The following is an 18,719-nucleotide window of genomic DNA, read 5'->3' on the forward strand; positions in this document are numbered from 1 at the left end:
GAAGAAGAGATGATATTGGTGGAAAAAAATATTGTTTGGGAATATTGTCACGAACGTCTTCCTGTGTTTTGTCAATATGATGAGCGACACAAAGGAAGGCAAAGGAGGAACAAGTACTAGGTCCCGTGCAAGGCTGTTTACGTTAAGTTGTCACGTGTAGACTGACGCGAGAGATGGAAGATAGCAAGCACAAAGGATCACGCAGGAAATAATGACTTGTAGTGACCCGTAGAAGTGACCAGTTTGTGATAATGACTGTACTTCACTTCCCACGATCATTATTGCGAAACCAGTCACATAAACTGGAGTCATATAAACAGTTTGCCACATCGCAGGTGTTCCAAAGTGTCCTTAATTAGTAAGGACCACATGCAGCCACAACCACATCACGTCCGTCACGTTCGAGTGATGTGAAATATTTCTTACTAAACTCATTAGGGAACGATATGTGTAGTGTTAGCGGTCTTTGCTTCTGTACACAGTGTTCATTCCTTGCAAGGTGACCTCGTTGCCTAACACCACGGTGGGGCCACAGCGAGGGACGGACAAGCCAGATTATGCTAAAGATGCAGAGTTGATTGATTGATTGATACATTTATTGTTGCATAAACAATGAAATACAACAAAGAAGGAAGATGGGCCTTGCCAGCCCATTCCCGGGCAAAGAGTGAAGGGTAGTATATCAAAAGTATAAAAATAGAGATCATACATATCAAGAATATAAATAAATAAATAAATAGATATTACACAACTTAATGCATAAACATCCTACAATCTGCGAGCAAACGTAGGATATTCCCTGAGTGCATCCCTGAAAGTGGCTGAGTCAAGCTGAGTTTTAAGATTGATTCTCTTGTTGATATTGTAGAAATCTACACCACCACCACCATCACCGCCACTCGAGTTAAAAAAAACAAACAAAACAAATAACACTAAAAATAACCCTTAAAAACAATTGTAATTCCATAAAACAGACTCACAATAAGACCACCGCTATCACCACCTCTACCACCACCACCACCACCACCATTCAGACCACCACCACCACCGCCACTCGAGGGTACGGCTTAGGACAACCAAGGATGAGGGAACATGAGCCTCTCGCGATGATCTTGTAAACAAACAGATGACGTCACGAGAGACTGACCAATGGGAGGCTTTGTTCTTTCTTCCCCTCTGTCTCTCAGTCTCTGTCCGTCTCTAGAGGTTTCTGTGGTAGTAAAGGAGAGCGCAGAGGGAGGAGAGGTACTGTTTTGCGTACAAGGAGGGAGATTTGCTTGTTATTGAGTGTTGGGAAGGGTGTTTTATTGCTTTTGTTTGTATGTGTGTGTGAGAGAGGAAAGAAAACGTTAAGCTGTGTTGATTGTCGCAATACTCCGCGTGTCTTTGTTTATGTTGAGTGCGTTTGTATGTGAGTTTTCCTTGTTTTGTGTTGGCCAGGGAGAGACGGTCCAGTGCAGTGCTCCAATACTCACCTCTATGATGCCAGAAGTGAAGTGAAAAGCTACGTTATTCCTCTCCATTTCTCTCCCTCAATACTATTCTCTGTGACATCAATGAACTGAAAACCATTAGCCAAAACAAACCAAACAAGCCGAGCCAAGCCAAAAGTGTTCATCGGCGTATGTGAAGTGTACAAATCTGTGGCTTATGTAACCTAACCTATTCCATCAAGAGAATTATGTCCCTAACTCAGAAGATCGAAGAGTGATTGTTCCTTGCATACAGTGACAGAATGAGCAGAAGGTGAAAGGAGAAGTTGACTTGAAAAAATATATAATCTCTTTCTTGAAGTTACGAAATACTTGTTGGAGAATTTACTTGATTAACGAGTGAACATTTGGTGAGTGAGAAAGAGAGGGTGAGAGATTAAAGAAAACTCGTATGACGCTCTTTATAAAAACACTCGTAGAAGGAGGAAGGGGAAGTGAGAATATAGAAAGTACTTACGCAACGCCTTTTAAGTATTTACTCCATTAACGAACCATTTGTTGAGAGAGAGAGAGAGAGAGAGAGAGAGAGAGAGAGAGAGAGAGAGAGAGAGAGAGAGATAAAAGAGGAATTGCATAACACTCTTGAGATTCACTGTCTTTCTTGTAGGGAGAAGAAGAGGAGGTGAAGCTGTGACGCGCCCTACACGCCCTTCAGGTCCTATGTAGCTTCACCAGGGTCCCTCCGTGGTGCTGAACGACGAAGTGGCGGCAGGGACATGGCGGGCGGGACGGCGGTGGTGGTGGCGGTGCTGGGGGTGCTGGTGGCCGTGAACAGCCAGCAGGAAACAATCCCAGAGGACCCGACCACTGAGTATTACATGCGGCTGCTCAGATCCCTCTTAGCAAACACGACATACGCCCTACATAACGCCCTCACCCGCCTGCAGGAGAACACAGCGCAGGAGACGAGTGTGAGGAGCCTGCAGGAGTCTTTGAGGGACGTGAAGGAGTCTGTGGGCAGTTTGGAGAGGAGCATTGATAGGGTTCGTAACAGTGTTGATAATGGAGTGGACAGGACGCGCGTGGAGATTCGCACCTTCCGTAACCGCGTGTCCGGGGAGCTGGCAGACCTGAGGCACCTGGTGGAGGACAAGACCGGGAGCGTCAACCACAAGGTAATGAGTGCTAATGACTGACTGTTCACCTCTGTGGTTGTTAGTGGTGGTTTTTGAGGTTAGACTTGTTTAGTTGTGATGTTTTTATTGTTCTGTTTGTCTGTTTTTTTTTTTTTTTTTTTTTGGTTGGGGGGGCGGGGGAGGGAGGTGACTTGATAGAAGGATAGTTTGTTATTGTTATTGTTGTTGTTGTTGTTGTTGTTATTGTTAGAATTTTTGTGTTATTACATCTTTGTCTGTTTGTCTGTTTATCTGTCTGTCTGTCTATCTCTCTCACGCTCTCTCCTTTTCTCTCTCTCTCTCTCTCTCTCTCTCTCTCTCTCTCTCTCTCTCTCTCTCTCTCTCTCTAATTATCTGTCTGTTTGGCAATCTCAGTGTTTACTTCTCTATCTGTCTACATATTTCTGCCTCTCTCTCTTCCTCTCCCTCTCCCTCTCCTCCCTCTACCTCTGCTTCTCCCTCTGCCTCTCTCTCTCCCCCTCTCTTCTCACACCACACATACGACCCCCACAAGAGCCGCACGTACTCCCCAGGTGGCGGAGATAGTAGCGGGGGACTGCCAGGATCTGTACGACCTGGGACACAACGCCAGCGGAGTATACCACCTGGCGAGGCACGGGCGTGATGTCCTGTGTGAGATGGAAGGCGGCGACGGAGGCTGGCTGGTGGTGCAGAGGCGGGCGAGGGTGGCTGAGCAGGTAAGTCACAAAGGGAAGGTAGATTAACCCTATTTAGTACCAGGACGCCCTTTCATGTTCATTCTGCTTGCTATTTGGTGATTTTATACAGGTTCAGAAACTTATGTGGGGGATTGAAATAGGGAAGACTGTGGTCATTAATCTTCTGACCTCCATAGACCCTTCTTAATGTCAGTAAAATCGTCTAATCGTACACAAAACTCATGGTAAAAATGTGTCCCAGTACTGAAGGGGTTAATGGTTCATGAATGTTCTTTTGTCTCTTTATAATTGTTTTCCTTTCATTTCCTTTTCTTTTTTTCTTATCTCTCTCCTCTCACTCGTCTCCTCTTCTAAGTCACAAAAGAAGGATAAATTTTTCGTTAATGCTCTTTTGTCCTTTACTAACTTCTTTTCTTCTTTTTCTTTATTTTCATCTGTCTATCTTTATTCCTCTCTGCTTCTCTCCACATTCTCCAATTTTTCCCGTTTTATATCTCGTCTCGTCTCTTTCTTCCTCTTTCATCATTTTCATCTATATTTTCTTGTATTTCACCGCGTCACCTTACATTTTTCTTCTTTTTCTTCTTTAACTCCTTCAGTACTGGAACGCATTTTTTGCCTTGAGGTTTATGTATGATTAAACCATCTTATTGACATTAGGAAAGGTCTATGGAGGTCAAAAGATTAATGGCTACAGTCTTCACTATTTAAATCCTCCCATGAGTTTCTGAGTCTGCATAAAATCACCAAATGGTAAGCAGAATGAATATGGAAACGCGTCATTGTACTGAAGGGGTTAACACTTACACTCAGTCGCACCTTACCCTTCTACTATCTTACACTTCACTATCCTTCCCTTTATAGAAGATAGTTTACCAATCCACAGAAAGAAACACTCGTACAAACTAACAAATATACTGGTAGTTCGTAATTCATGTATACTTTCTTTGTGTCTCCTCATGTCGCTTACCTTCTGCTTCCATTCCTTCAGGTAGACTTCAACTTGGGCTGGGACGAGTACAAGAAGGGTTTTGGGGACCTGGAGACGGAGTTCTGGATTGGCAATGATTTCTTACACGTCCTGACTAACCAGAAGACTTATCAGCTCCGTTTTGACTTCCACGACTACGAGGATGGCCCTTTCTATGCTGCCTACAGGTGAGTGCAGTGGTACCGTGTTGGCTCTAGGGATGAAATGAGTCCTCAGGCGCATAGGTTCGAGTACTCGCCACGGTCTGAGTTTAGGAAATAAATCTACTCAACCACATAGATTAATAGTTCATGAACGTAGAAATAGAAAAAAATAAATGAAGAATAAGTGGTCAGAGTGTGCCAGGGTTAAGGAAGCTACACTGTGGAGAGAGAAGAGAGAGAAGAGAAGCGATGAGGAGGCAACAGAAAACGGGAAAAGAAGGGAATTATTATTGTGTGTGTGTGTGTGTGTATGTGTGTATGTTTAGGCTTTGCTCTCTCACCACGGCTATTTCTAAAGGTCACAGAAATTACTTATACGGTTATTAAGAGCGATTATCCTGTTAATAATACGGAAATCTTGTTAATCTGTCTAGAACTGTAAAAAAAACATTCACAAGAACATTTTGAGAGTGGAGATGCGGTGCTGATGTTATTATTTGTCCTCCTCCTCCTCCTCCTCTTCCTCCTCCTCCTCCTCCTCCTCCTCCTCAGCACATTCCGAGTGGGCAACGAGGAAAGTCATTACCCTCTCTACATCGGTGACTTCTCTGGCAATGTCACGGACGCCTTCACGTACCACCACGGACGCTCCTTCTCCACCAAGGACCGCGACAACGACCTCTACTCCGTCGGGAACTGCGCCGAGGAATTCACAGGTGGCTGGTGGTACGACAGGTGAGTGGTGGTGGTGGTGGTAGTAGTGGTTGTAGTGGTAGTGGTGGCAGTAATAGTGGTAGTAGTAGTAGTAGTAGTGATAGTGGTAGTGGGAGTAATAGTAGTAGTAGTGGTGGTGGTGGTGGTAGTAGTAGTAGTAGTGGTAGTGGTGATAGTGGTGGTAGTGGTATTATTATTATTATTATTATTATTATTATTATTATTAGTAGTAGTAGTAGTAGTAGTAGTAGTAGTAGTAGTAGTAGTAGTAGTAGTAGTAGTAGTGGTAGTGGTGGTAGTGGTGGTGGTTGTAGTAGTAATAGTAGTAGTAGTAGTAGTTTCTCCTTATCGAAACATTCTACATACAACCAATGTTATTTTTTTCATTACTAAGAGAGAGAGAGAGAGAGAGAGAGAGAGAGAGAGAGAGAATCAACACCTGTGACTCATTAACTTCATCTCACCTGCCTCCTCACCTGTCCCCGCCATACAGGTGCTACGATGCTCACCTGAACGGCTTGTTTCCCGTCGTGCCGGACCGAGTGGAGGCCAAATACATTACGTGGTGGGCGCACAAAGGTGACAAGAGAGTGCCCTTCGTGCTGGACAAGGTCACCATGAGGATCAAGCCGAAACCAGTGTGACCTTCAGTATGATCTAAAATGTGACCCTGACCTTCGTGACTTATTCTGTGTGACCTCCAGTATGACCTTGACCTTCGTGTGACTTTTCAATGTGACCTTCAATTCTTGACCTCCAGTGTGATCCCCAGTGTGAGTGATCTTGACCTCTGTGTGATCCTCAATGTGACCTTCGTTTCTTGACCTTAGAAATACCCCTGCCAGGAACTCCCATCTTCATTCCCTCCTGTTATTAACTTTTTTGGTCACCCTGTACTGGTTTACCGAGAAATTTCCCGCCTTTGTAACACACACACCTGCCTGCACCACCCTGTAAGCTGTACTATTATTATTATTGTTATTATTATCATTATTATTATTACAATCACTATTAATACTTTTTTGCTACTTGCTAATCCTATTGCTAACTGATTTGTGACCCTTTCAGTACTGGGACGCATTTTTACCTTGAATTTTGTGTACCAGAAGACCATTTTACTGACATTAAGAAGGGTATGGAGGTTAGAAGATTAATAGCCACAGACTTCACTATTTTAATCCCCACGTGAGTTTGTGAAGGTGTGTAAAATCACCAAATAGTAAGCAGAATGAAGATGAAGATGCGTCATAGTACTAAAGGGATGAAAGCATTTAGAGCAATTCCCTTCATTTAGTATCTCAATTGTTTTTCTCCGTTCATTTCTTCCACGGCCTCCCTCACAGACCGCCTTCAGACCGCCTGCCACTTTCTCTCTCTCACCTCCCAACACCTGAGCGTTTCCAGGAAGGCGTACAACCAGATCAGACCTCGAAAGATCCTTGGTATTTGTAAATCTTTCCTATTCTTTTTTTACAGAACCTGCATCTGTAAGAACGAACACCCAGATGACTCATACTTAATTTGACTTACTTTAACGTTTGCAATCTCTCTCTCTCTCTCTCTCTCTCTCTCTCTCTCTCTCTCTCTCTCTCTCTCTCTCTCATTTGATTGTTTGCACTGGTATATATATTGTCACTCTCTTTGGTATGGTTTCAGTGAGTAGTTGCATTTGTCAAGCCTCAGATTCCTTCATAGTTTTCACTCTCTGGCTCTTTCTCCAATGCTGTGAGTGAAATCGATCGACCCATGTATTCATTTTATTTCATTTTTATTTTATTCTTACCTTTTATTTTCAGTTTATCTTATCTTAGGCGCTGTTTTTTTTTTTTCATTTAATTAACTTTGCAAACGAAAAGATCGACTTGGTATCGATCTTTGACTTTCTTATCGTATTTTGCAACTGTTTCTTACTTTACTTGGTATTTTAGTTAATGTTCCTCTACGTAAATGAATGAAAAGATTTGTCTAATTTTCAGCTTATTTTCATCTTATCTTGATTGTGTTTGGATTGCATGTACACCTTTTAGTCACTGTCTCATCAAGCTATATGAATGAAAAGATTTGTCCCATATCAATCTTATTTTGCCCTTTCTCTCACTACGAATGAAGAGATGGACCGTCATGGCGAGGGCAGGAACCTGATGACCTTGGATGCATTAGTCAGTGTGGTAAGGTCACACGAGGCGCCTTTCTGTGGTTATTTTACACTGGAACTTCAAACTGATATGCTGCTTAGAGGACAGGCAGTGCATTCATTTTACGATTCAATGGCCACGTGTGAATTGTTGTGATGTTATGCAAAAAGAATGTGACTAAAAACTTTTCTTCTACTTCTTCTTTTTCTTTTTCTTTTCCTCCTCCTCCTCCTCCTCCTCCTCCTCCTCCTCCTCCTCTTCCCTTCTTCTTCTTCTTCTTCTTCTTCTTCTTCTTCTTCTTCTTCTTCTTCTTCCTATTCCTGGCCCTTTGTTAGCTGATCAACTTACCTCCTCTTCTCTCTATGAATAGATAAATAAATAAATAAATGAACAAAATAACAAATGAGAGAGAGAGAGAGAGAGAGAGAGAGAGAGAGAGAGAGAGAGAGAGAGAGAGAGAGAGACCCAAATCTCAGCCCATATTCGAAAAAAAAAAAAAATCATCCATTTACTACAAACACATGACCCTATTGGAGAAAAAAAAAAAAAAAAACTCCCCCTTCACATTCAATCTTTCCTGGGTCTCTGGGAAGGAATGATCTCAGCGGCGGCAACTTCCCTCAATGCAAACCCGGGAAACAGGAAAAGGCATCGATCGGGTGGTGACGCAACATGAGGCAACCATCTTAGCCTGTGTTGGTTTGTTTACATCACTGCTGAGACATCACAGAGACGAGGTATGACATATTCTTTCTCCCTTCTTAGTTAATTTCTGTTGTTAAGTGGTGTTGGTAGTGCTAGGGGTAACAACGACATGAGAGAGACTGTCTTAACACGCAAGCTTGATAGTAAAGCATCTGAAGCCTCACAGTTGGGTATTCGAAGCTTCAACTGCTAAAAAATAAAGAGTTTGTCTATTTTGTGCTTCTCAATCTCATATTCAAGTTAGCTGAGAAGAAAATGCTGGAGAAATTCCTCTAAATATTGATCTGTTCCCTTAATGCAGTGTCCATCTCGTAGCGACATGCAATTAAGACACCTGGATCACCTTTGTTCAGATTTATTCATAGTACAGTCACGGAATTTATTGATTTGTATACTAAGCTACAAGATCTCTGCATTCACATTCACTCCGGAAGAAGACGCTGACACACACGTAACATTCACATATACTGAGTGTAAAAATATATATGAACTGTAAGGAGAGAGAGAGAGAGAGAGAGAGAGAGAGAGAGAGAGAGAGAGAGACGTATAATTTCGTCCGTATAAAAAGATAATCCTTCAAGCCTAAAGAAAAGCAAAGGATGATGAAGGAAGAGACTTATCTATTATATAATATTTACAACTATGTACATATAGATTTGCTTTCCCTTATATTTACACCTTTTAGAATTTCTGGATGGAGGTATCTGGCATCTAAAACCTTATCCGGATTACACTACAAAGAATTACCCACATACCTCTAAATATTCGACCCACGAAGTAAACAATTTGATATTTTGCACAGTATAAATATAAAACAACAAAAAATAATTCCACTGTTGCACTAAAACATCAATATGGAGTAGAAAAAGAGGAATTACAATCGATTACTTGAACTGGATATAGCAACTCCTTCCCACGTGCATCATGGCCGTCACTGTTTTGGTGTGAGGGTGACTGCCGGATGTTATCGCTGTATTACTCCTGTTTGTTGGCTTCGTTTATCTTTCTACGTGTCCCAGGAGCGTGGTGGAGGAGTGGAGGATGAGGTGTGGGCGTGGAGGAGCATCAGAGCCTGCAGGTGGGTGGTGAGGGCTGAGGGAAGAGTACTGGGTGTGGGAGACGATCAGCTGGGTGGTGTGTGTGGCGCCCAGTGTTGTGAAGACTCTTCTTGACGTTTCTTTTCGTGGATCTTACGCATTGTATTTGTCAGAGATTGCCAAGGATGTTATGAGAAGGTTTAGTGTGTGGCCAGCTCATTGAGAGAGGGTGGCGGTGACAGAATACAAGTTCAGTACCTTCAGTGTTTCAGATTGTGACCATGAGCAGAGTTAAAGTGTAAATGAACTAAATTTCTGGCAACACTGGGCCGCGGCATCCACAGTCCTGCTGGGGTGGAACTTTGGGTGTGGTAAGAAGTCTTTGTTGGTGAGGTGTTCAGTTTTAGGTTATCTTTGGAGAGACTTTAGTGCGTTCGTTATATCGAGGGTTTGAGCGGAGACGAGTATGACATGATATGATATTAAGCCGTGTGTGTGTGTGTGTGTGTGTGTGTGTGTGGATTCAAAATGTAGTGAGCACTGTTAGGTGTGAGAGCAGCATGGGTTAGTGTGAAGGGTGAGCGGCCAGCACTCTGGGGCGGGGCGGGACGGGGCAGTAGGCCTCAGCCGAGCTGGAAGGGCGAGGGGAAGGCGAATGGGAAGGCTGGAAGGTTGGGCGTGAGAGTGACGGTGGAGGTGCTGAAGGTGGTGAGGGTGGTGTGCACCACCTCCACGGTGCTGATGGTAGTCATGATGGGACGCGCGTTGAAGATGACGCGGAAAACATGGGTGGAGGTGGTGGTGATGTCGGTGGTGATGGTGACGGGCGTGGAGGTGACGGTGGTGCTGGGCGCGCCGCCATTGACGGGCGGGAATCCACCGAAGCTGTAGGGGTTGAGGAGGCGCAGGAATGCCAATTGTTGCACTTGTTCTGGTGTAAGGCCAGGCGTGGCCACAGAGGGATCGCCGGGCGCCGGCAGCTGGCCAGATAGAAGCTGAGGCGCGCCGCCGGCAGGTTTGGCTTGCTGTTGCGGCGGTGCTTGTTGCTGCTGCTGACGCTGCAGAGCCGCCGCCAGCTCGGGGTGCAGCTGCTGCTCCAGGGCGTCCGGGTTGAACTCCCCGCCGGCCAGCTCAGCGAGGCTTGGGTCCACCGCCTGGCCATTGGGGTCGAGCTCCACCTCCCCGGGCAGCAGCGCCTCATCGTTCTCGCTTCCCTCGGCCAGCAGCTGGCCGTTGAACTCGTTGAGGGAGTTCTCAGGAATGAAGGAGAAGGCCTGGACGGGCGGCATTGTCTTGAAGGCCGTGACCACGCGGGTGATGTGGTATGTCTGGGTGAGAGTGTGGAAGGTGGTGCCGCCTGACTGCAGCACAGGCAGCACGGACATCTTCTCCATCACCTCTGTGGTGCTGAAGGTCTCGGTCACTGTCTCCAGCACAGCCGCGATGTCGCTGGCCCCAAGATCAATAGGCGGCAGTGTGGACACGTCTCTGGAGCCGCTGTCGAGAATGTTCTCAAAGAGAGGTGTCTCGTAGAGTTCGTCGTCGACAGGAGCAGCGGACGCGTCCAGCTCTGGGGCGGCAGTGGGCTGGATGTCGAGGGTGAAGGTCTTGGTGAAGGTGACGAAGCGGGTGTTTTTGTTGTGCCCACGCGGAAGGTGTGGAGGGAGCGCACAGTGGCCAGCTCCACCACCGCGTTGTATTCTTCATTGGCAATGGTGGTGGTCACGATGCCAACAGTCTCCTCACCAGCAGCTTCTGCGGCGGCGGCCTCTTCTGGTGACGGCTGATACTCAGGCTCGGCGGGTGTTTCCTGTGGTGCATACTCTTCTTCGGGAAACAAATTCCGCCGTGGTGCCGTAGGCTTGGGGCGTGGCGCGGCGGCTGGGCGGAAGCGTGAGGCTGGACGAGTGGGTCGTTTGGGGCCAGACGCTTGGGGTCGCAGCCTGGTGGGTCTGCCGCCTGAGAAGCGCCGCGTGGCTGAGGGCTTGTATCGCGGACGGAATGTGCGTGCCTGGGGTTCCTGCTGTTGCTGGGCATAGTGGACGCTCACCTCCTGAGCGCGCCGCACTGACGTCCTAACGTCCGGTGTCTTTCTGACTGAAGTTTCTGTAAACAGCTTGAAAGAAGGACGGAGGTTGGTGCCTGATCTTTGCAGGTCGTGATCCTCTTCTTCGTCAACAAACGGGTCGTGTTGTCGTGGACGACTCTGAGCAGAGTCGTGAGAACCGCGCCTCTTGGAAAGTGCTGACCTCAGCCTGGCCTGGATGCGGGACTCGTCATCCTGAGTGGTGCGACTGTCACGGTTCCCGCTGGACTGATCCGAGAAGAGAGACTCGAGGGGTAGCGAGGCGGAGGCCTGGGGCGTGATGAACTGCGTCGCTGAGCCTTGGATGACAGACTTGACGGTCTCGTACTCTGGCGAGACGGTGGGGCTGGACGGCACAACCAACGGCGGCGCCGGGGTGTTGTGGAAGATGCGCGAGGTGCTCCTGAGGACCTGCGCGTACTTGCCGTCGATGTAGGTGCCGATGACGCTGGTCTCGTGCACGGTGGTGTGTCCGCCAGCCACGATGGTGCCACCCAACTTGGTCACCATGCCGGTGGGGAAGCTACTGGCCGTGTTGGCCTCCAGATCAACCAGGTCGAAAGTTCTGCGTGCCTGCAGCGGCTCCTCGCTGGACAGGAGGTCATAGTGCTGACTTACTTGGCCCAGCTCGTTATTGACTGCCGTGCTAAAGGGGCCGATGACGCTGAGGGAGGCGAAACCCTGCGTGGCGCTCACAACCACCTCAGATGGCGTAGACAGCGGCAGGCGAGACGGTGGCGGCGCTGGAGTGACTCGCGTGGCTATCGCCGTCAGAGTGCCGGTGCCCTCCACCGTGATGGGCACCAGGGTGGACCCGCCCGTCCTCTGCCTACCCGTGGTGGTCTTTTTGCGTGTCAAAAAGTTGAGATCAAGGCGACGTCGTGATCCTGTAGAGGAATCGCCTCCCTTGTTGCGTTGGCGGAAGGCGAAGGGACGACTCGATGGTAGAGTGTGCTTTGGCTTTGGTGTTGTCGTCTGAGCCTTGGTCTGTGGCTGCGGCTCAGGCACGCGGGGCGTGGCGGAGAACAGCTCCTCAAGCGCCAGTGTTGTGGTGGGCTCAAAGAAGGAAGACTCAAGGTCGGAAGAACTATGAGGACTCAACTTCTCTGGTGCCGCAGGAGGCGTGGTTGTGACGGACAACTTCTGTTGGGTCGGGGTGGGCGCCGGCCTGGCGCGGGGCTCACTGGGCGGACTCTTCCTCGGTGACATGGTTGCCACGGAGGTGGTGGCTTTGGGTTCTGGAAGAGATGAAAACAATTAGCACACACACACACACACACACACACACACACACACACACACACACACACACACACACACACAGTCACTGCACTTAACATGTCTTTAACTACGTGATGCTGAGTTACTCCGCCCATTTCTGAACCTTTGAGAGTCTGCATTAAGAGAGGTTGGTGCACCCACCCTCGTCAGTGCTCTGCGGCGTGAACACCATCACTGTGCCCGCCACGGTGGTGGTGAAGTCCAGGAAGCCATACACTGTCTTGGTGAGCAGCTCGCCACTCGAGGAAGGTTTAATGGGAGCGGCCTCTTTGGTGGGAGCAGAGCTGGCCACTGCTCGGGCCATCAGTACCGGTGTGGCCTCCACCACCTGGGGGGCCACAGGTTCCACCCCTTCAGCATTCCCAGGAATGTACACAGGCACCTGGGCCCAGCTGGCGCCGACCACTGTAAGTGTTAATGGGAAGGATGAGTTTGGGTAGGTGTGGAGGAAGGCGTTGGGAATTAGCACCTAAAGGATCAAACTTTTGTTTAGTAAGTGTTGGGGGAACAGAACTTCGAAACACTTTTACAGCGAGATGGTTAGGCTGAGATGAAGATAAGAAGGCAAGGCAAGGTGCCTTCCTCAGCACAAAACAAACTACCAAATAATAACGAGAAAATATTGACAATTCAAACATTATTTATGCATGACAAGTCTAGGATTAAACTGGCTACTTATATTCGACTCATTATTAATTTTATAAACAACAAAATATTTATGTCGACCCTTCACCGCTTGGCCGGCAGGAGGTAAGAGTCAGTCTGGAAGGCAATCACGAGCAGGTTAAGTGTCGGCTGGAGGAAGCCTTTGGGGGCATCTAGCAAAGCCACTAGTCTAGCACTGCGAGGCACCGCGGCGCTGCTCTTGTCCGGCAGCGACGGGTTCAGTCAGTGAGGCACAACTAATGAGGGGTGATCAGATGTAAGGTGTTTGCAGGTGTGGGGTGCGGTGATCTCATGAATGGTGATAGACATGTCAGATGGAAATGTAGACTAACTTATGATGGATTCTTATCAGTAAACATGGTGGTTGGTGGGAGACTAAACTAATGACTCACTAACCACTGAACCAGCGGGCAAGGCAGACGTTGGCTCTCCCTCACTAACAATAATGAAGGAAGTGAGTGTGCAAGAAGGCAAATATTTATAGGCAGGCACTATAGACCACTAACACATCCTATCATGCTACTTCATAATGCACTCAGGTCTCGTGGGAGGGATGCTGCCCCCACGCCCCCCACTCTGCTCTCTTAGGGATCTATAATACAAAGGAAGGATGGAAAGGATGGAAGGATGGTTCGTGCTGGATAGAAAGAAAGAAAGAAGGAGGGAAAGGATACGCCATAATGAATCTCGTTGAACCTCATAGTGAACCCCAATACAAGACTACCCGATCCTCTCACCAATGCCTTTGTACACGTGAGCTGGTATGGAATCAGGGGTGGAGGGGGTTTGGTGCGGGGCGGTGATGCGACAACTTACCCTTGCTGAACGGATCGCTATAGTCTCCGCCAACAGTAAAGGTGTTAAGTTTGGGATATTCAACGACATGACTGCCTCTTGCGGGTGGCAGGCCTGCAAAATCAGAAGGCTCAGCGGACATGCCAAGTGAGCAGAAGTCAGGCAGCAGCAGTCAGGGCCTCCTCTGAACTCAGCGTTATCTCTCACTCTCTTTCTCTCTCTCTTTCACTCTCTCAGCGGTCTAGTCAGTCAGGCGGCTCTTGAGTGCACACATATCCTACTTTACTCTGGGTTAAGTCTAGTGATTAGCATTAGTTTTAAGGACTAAGTTAATGACTATCTAGTGAACTAAAGTGCAGGGCTATGTTCATGCTGACTACTAACTCTATGGTGACTATTTTAAGTGTTAATGATGGCAATTAATTAAACAAAAAAACAAAATTAAATCGTGGATACTAATTAATTATTCCACTCCTAATTAATTTTGAAGATTTATTTGAGTTTTTATCACTGATTTAATTTTTATTTATCTTTTTAACTCTTTATTTTTTGGTTAGGTTAGTTAAGTTAGTGATTTATTGATTAACTTGTCTTGGCTTCTTCCATCCACACACACGCCGGAGTGGGACAGAGTACAAGGGAGTGTGGAGTGGAGTGGAGTGGCTGGAGTGGTAGGGTGAACGAAAGCAAACCCGGAAAACAGTGAAATTCAGGACAGTTTTCATAAGTTTTCGTTAAGTTTTCGATTTTTGGAGTGCTCGAGTGACTGCTTAGGGTATCCATCATCTTATTATTACCATTATCATTATTATTTATTATTATTATGACGCTCCCCATTATATACAGAGTTAATGCAGTCACCCCCTCCTGAGAGAAAACAGAAAACGGGAATAAAAACAAAAGAAGTCCAATAAAAACAGAAAACGGGAATGTATCGAAAGAATTTGAAGAGGAACAACATTCGCATATTAAAAGTTTCTTAAAAGGACAGACAGGAACTAAGAATTTAAAACTACGACTCGGAAAATTGTACAAATCATACCATATTGTACCAGATCGTTACCAATGTAGATTCCTGTTATTTTTGTTGTTATTTTTCATCCATACTATGAATTCAAAGATCGTGTATATTTCTCATCGTATTTACAAATTTTACGAGTCGTGTGATAAAATGAAGTGACAGGAATTTTCAAGAGTTTTCAAGTGAAGTGCTGAAGGAAGGGATTTAGAAGTACGGTTTTTTTTTTTTTTTTTTTCTTTTTTATAAGGGATGGTGTACGAAAGCGTGAATTTGTATATACATAGACCATTTGAGGTATAGAAGATGAAAATACGTTGAAAAAAAATAATGTGCAAAGAAAAGAAAGATAAATCAAGTAAATATAGAAGATGAACAACGAATAGGTGGAATAAGAAATAGCATTAAAAAAAGAAAAGAAAATAGAAGAGATGGAATAAAAAAAAGAATACAAAGATAGGAGAAATGAAAAATTAACAACATACACTCCAAATTGACAGGTGAAGAGAAGGGCAGGTAAACAGAAAGGAGAAAGAAAAGATAAGAGGCATGAGAAAAAAAAAATCAACAGGAGAGGTAAACAGACAGGTGGAAGTAAGCACGTGATTTCTATTTGTAAGGACGTGGGTGGCAAAAAAACAACAACAAAAAGGAAAAGAACAATAGAGAGCAGAAAGTAAGAGAAGAATTTGAATGGGAAATGTAACTCTTCGATTCAAGGGCGAGAAATTACCGTGTGTGTGTGTGTGTGTGTGTGTGTGTGTGTGTGTGTGTGTGTGTGTGTGTGTGTGTGTGTGTGTAAGTTTCTCCGGTTTTATTTATTTATCAATTTATTTGTTTATTTATTTATTGATTTTATGCTTTGATTTATTTTGCTTTTATCTTTATTTTTATCTTTTATCATCTAATTTCTACAGGTTTATGTGGTTCTTCTCTTTTCTTCTTTCTTCTCCTTACCTCCTTTCCTTCTTCTCCTCCATTCACTTCCCTTCCCACCACTTACCGTCTCTACATTCTTCATTTTTCTCTCCTTCACTTTCATTTTCTCTTTTATCACGTCAACTTTTTCCTCTCCTCTTCCCTCCTTCCCTTCCTTCCCTCCCTTCCTCCCTTCCTCCCTCTCACTCCCGTATGTTAGTCTCTTAGTACTAAATGTCATAACAAACAACACACACACACACACACACACACACACACACACACACACACACACACACACACACACACACACACTACCTGTATAATTTCTCACAGGTAGGCAGGTAGAAAGTTTATATCCAGTAATAGAAATAGTGAAGAAATTATTGTAAAAAAAAAAAAACCTTACATATATACAATAGCATTTTTCCTCCTTTTTTTCCTGTTTCCTCTTTTTCCCTCTTTTCTGGTGACCACGCACTAGATACAAGGGAACTCGTGTGTGACTCAGAAGGACAAGGTGACAGGGTAGAGGTGGTGGATGTAACGTGACGATTGAAATGTCATAGTCACCAGTAGAAGATAGTAGAAGTAGTTATAGTTGTAGTAGTAGTAGTAGTAGTAGTAGTAGTAGTGATGAACAGTAGTGTAGTGAACAGTAGTAGTGTTGTAGTAGTAGTAGTAGTAGTAGTAGTAGTAGTAGTAGGGGTGGTAGAATGAGGAGGAGGAGAAGAAGTAGAAGGAGGAGGAAGAGAGAATGAAGAGGAGAGAAAGAGGAAGAGAAGGAGAAGGAGGAGGAGAAGTAGGGATAAGAAGAGGAGGAGGAGGAGGAGGATAAAAAACTGAATAGGAAAAATACAGATAAACTTAAAAATAATGAAATACAGAGAGAGAGAGAGAGAGAGAGAGAGAGAGAGAGAGAAACAAAAACCTCAACAAACAAAGGGTACGAGGGGTGCATCTAACGTTATCTGGGGAAAAGAAATAAATAATAGCGCAGGTGTGAGACGGAGGGAGGGACAGGTAAGCTGGTGCAGTAGGAGTGTCACGTACGAGGGAAGGTGAAAAAAAAAAGAACTAATAATATGTGCACGTCTCTCTCTCTCTCTCTCTCTCTCTCTCTCTCTCTCTCTCTCTCTCTCTCTCTCTCGCGGACAAAGGGCCCCAGTGTTTACCTTGTGACGTCACTCCGTTTTCTTTGGTGACGTCCAACAAAAAGATTGCACGTGTCAAGGGTGCGAGAGGAGGGAGAGTAGAGGGAGAGTGAGGCAACATATCCCTCTCCCTCTCTCCCAGTATATAAGTCACATACAAAACAGTCCTCCCCCTGCACCAGTATCGCTCTACAAGGTCGCTTAATACTACCAGTGAGAAAGCACAAATTATAATGCAGTTTCCCCTTCAGTGTTCAGTAACAGCGCAATTTTCTAGATTTTAGCCAAGGGAAGGAAATATTTATTCAATTTTTACCTTTAGTGCTTCTGTTTCGTCACGAGGTTGGTTTAAAAAGTGATAGAAAGACTCCATGTGTTGCGTATGTGTGTGTGTGTGTGTGTGTGTGTGTGCTGTGATGATAGACCAGAGGAAGAGGAGAAGAGTAAATAGTGAAGATCGTGGAAAGAAAACGGGTAATGATGCGTTAATTATGAGAATTTTCCCTCTTTGTTCCCGCAGCGATGAGAGAGAACGGTGAAGACGCCAGTAGGTTGAGAACTAGCATTGAAGCCTCAGATAAATGGGGAGGAAACACACGATTCTCGCCTGCATTATGAGGAAGAAAGACAGAGAGAGACGGAGAATGAAAGAATGTGTCGCAAGTCCATGAGAGAAAACGGTATTGTTGTATTCAAGGGATGACTCGCAGAATCCGACGAAACACCACATTATTGGCGGTTTGAGAGATAAAGAGGCACGGGTTGGTGTAATAATTCGCTGTGGTGGGACGTGTGATCGCTCTGCAAGTCCCGAAGGTGAGACAGTTGAAGGCCGAGGTGCTGCGCCGCCGCCAGGACGGTACATATACTGGGTCCAGAAGTGGTGAAAATTGAATGAATTGTTTCCATTGTTGTGAGAGGTGCTGGACTACGGTGAAGTGGAGTGTGAGTCTCTAGTCTTTTGTTTCTGGTTCCCTGGTGGCTGGAACGGAAACACTGCTCCACGTGAAAGAATGAAGAAAGATATAGAGAAAAAAATTGTGGAGAACAGTGAAATCGCCTATTGAATGTAATAGTGATACAATGAGTTGACAAATACGATGCGATGGACAAGGAGACATGGATGATTGATGATAGAAAACGGTAGATGGATGATAGAAAATGTGGTATTACTTAATCAAAGGCAACACTGAAGAAGAACAAACACATTTCCTTGACAAATGTTCCCCCAAAAAAAAAAAAAAAAAAACACAAACGCGAAAAAGAATATATAGAAGCAATGCATAACAAAAAAACAGCAAATCTCATGAAAAAAAAAATAGACGAATAGAATAAAACAATAAAACAAACCACTAATAAATTAATACATCAACCAAACAAGACAAACAACAAAAACAACAACATTTCAGCGGATAAAGTAAAGCAAAACAAGAAGACAATACAAATAAATCTTGAGAAACTAAACTCTTAAATCACCGGGACCGCCAGAGAGAGAGAGAGAGAGAGAGAGAGAGAGAGAGAGAGAGAGAGAATTATGTTGTCTGCCTCCCGTTTTTCATTTTCTTTGTTGCCGGATCAAGATTTAGCGGCAGTAAGGGCAAGGCTGCGGCAAGGACAGGCAGGCGTCCGGAATATAGTGGGTCGATGTACGTACGTGACCGAGACGCAGAGAGAGAGAGAGAGAGAGAGAGAGAGAGAGGTTTAAGTGATAGATACACACAAACACGATTTTCTTAAGATTTTCAAAACTTCACAAACACACGAACCGAGAGAGAGAGAGAGAGGAGA

The 18,719-nt window shown here is 45.3% G+C and overlaps 2 protein-coding genes across 3 annotated transcripts in view; one reads left to right on the top strand and one right to left on the bottom strand.

The window, feature by feature from the left end:
- The first annotated feature begins 1,182 nt into the window (after positions 1–1,182).
- LOC123519594 (techylectin-5B-like) lies at positions 1,183–7,205 on the top strand. 2 transcript variants are annotated; one of them, XM_045281014.1, is made up of 6 exons: positions 1,183–1,245; positions 2,101–2,608; positions 3,142–3,306; positions 4,280–4,446; positions 4,975–5,157; positions 5,630–7,205. In XM_045281014.1, the coding sequence occupies exons 2-6, from the start codon at positions 2,210–2,212 to the stop codon at positions 5,778–5,780; spliced, it is 1,065 nt and encodes a 354-aa protein (XP_045136949.1). In that variant the 5' UTR covers positions 1,183–1,245; positions 2,101–2,209; the 3' UTR covers positions 5,781–7,205. The 2 variants fall into 2 exon arrangements, with proteins under 2 accessions (XP_045136949.1, XP_045136950.1); XM_045281015.1 differs by having other exon boundaries at positions 1,228–1,245; positions 1,441–2,608.
- Positions 7,206–8,315: 1,110 nt separating this feature from the next.
- The window catches only part of LOC123519487 (proteoglycan 4-like), a 47,009-nt gene continuing 36,605 nt past the window's right edge, over positions 8,316–18,719 (bottom strand). Inside the window, 4 exon segments of the mRNA XM_045280829.1 lie at positions 8,316–10,652; positions 10,655–12,337; positions 12,522–12,785; positions 13,863–13,955. Coding sequence (XP_045136764.1) covers positions 9,637–10,652; positions 10,655–12,337; positions 12,522–12,785; positions 13,863–13,955 — 3,056 coding nt within the window. The 3' untranslated portion in view covers positions 8,316–9,636.

The sequence above is a fragment of the Portunus trituberculatus genome, chromosome 45 (assembly GCF_017591435.1).
Source record: "Portunus trituberculatus isolate SZX2019 chromosome 45, ASM1759143v1, whole genome shotgun sequence".
In the NCBI taxonomy this organism is placed as follows: domain Eukaryota; kingdom Metazoa; phylum Arthropoda; class Malacostraca; order Decapoda; family Portunidae; genus Portunus; species Portunus trituberculatus.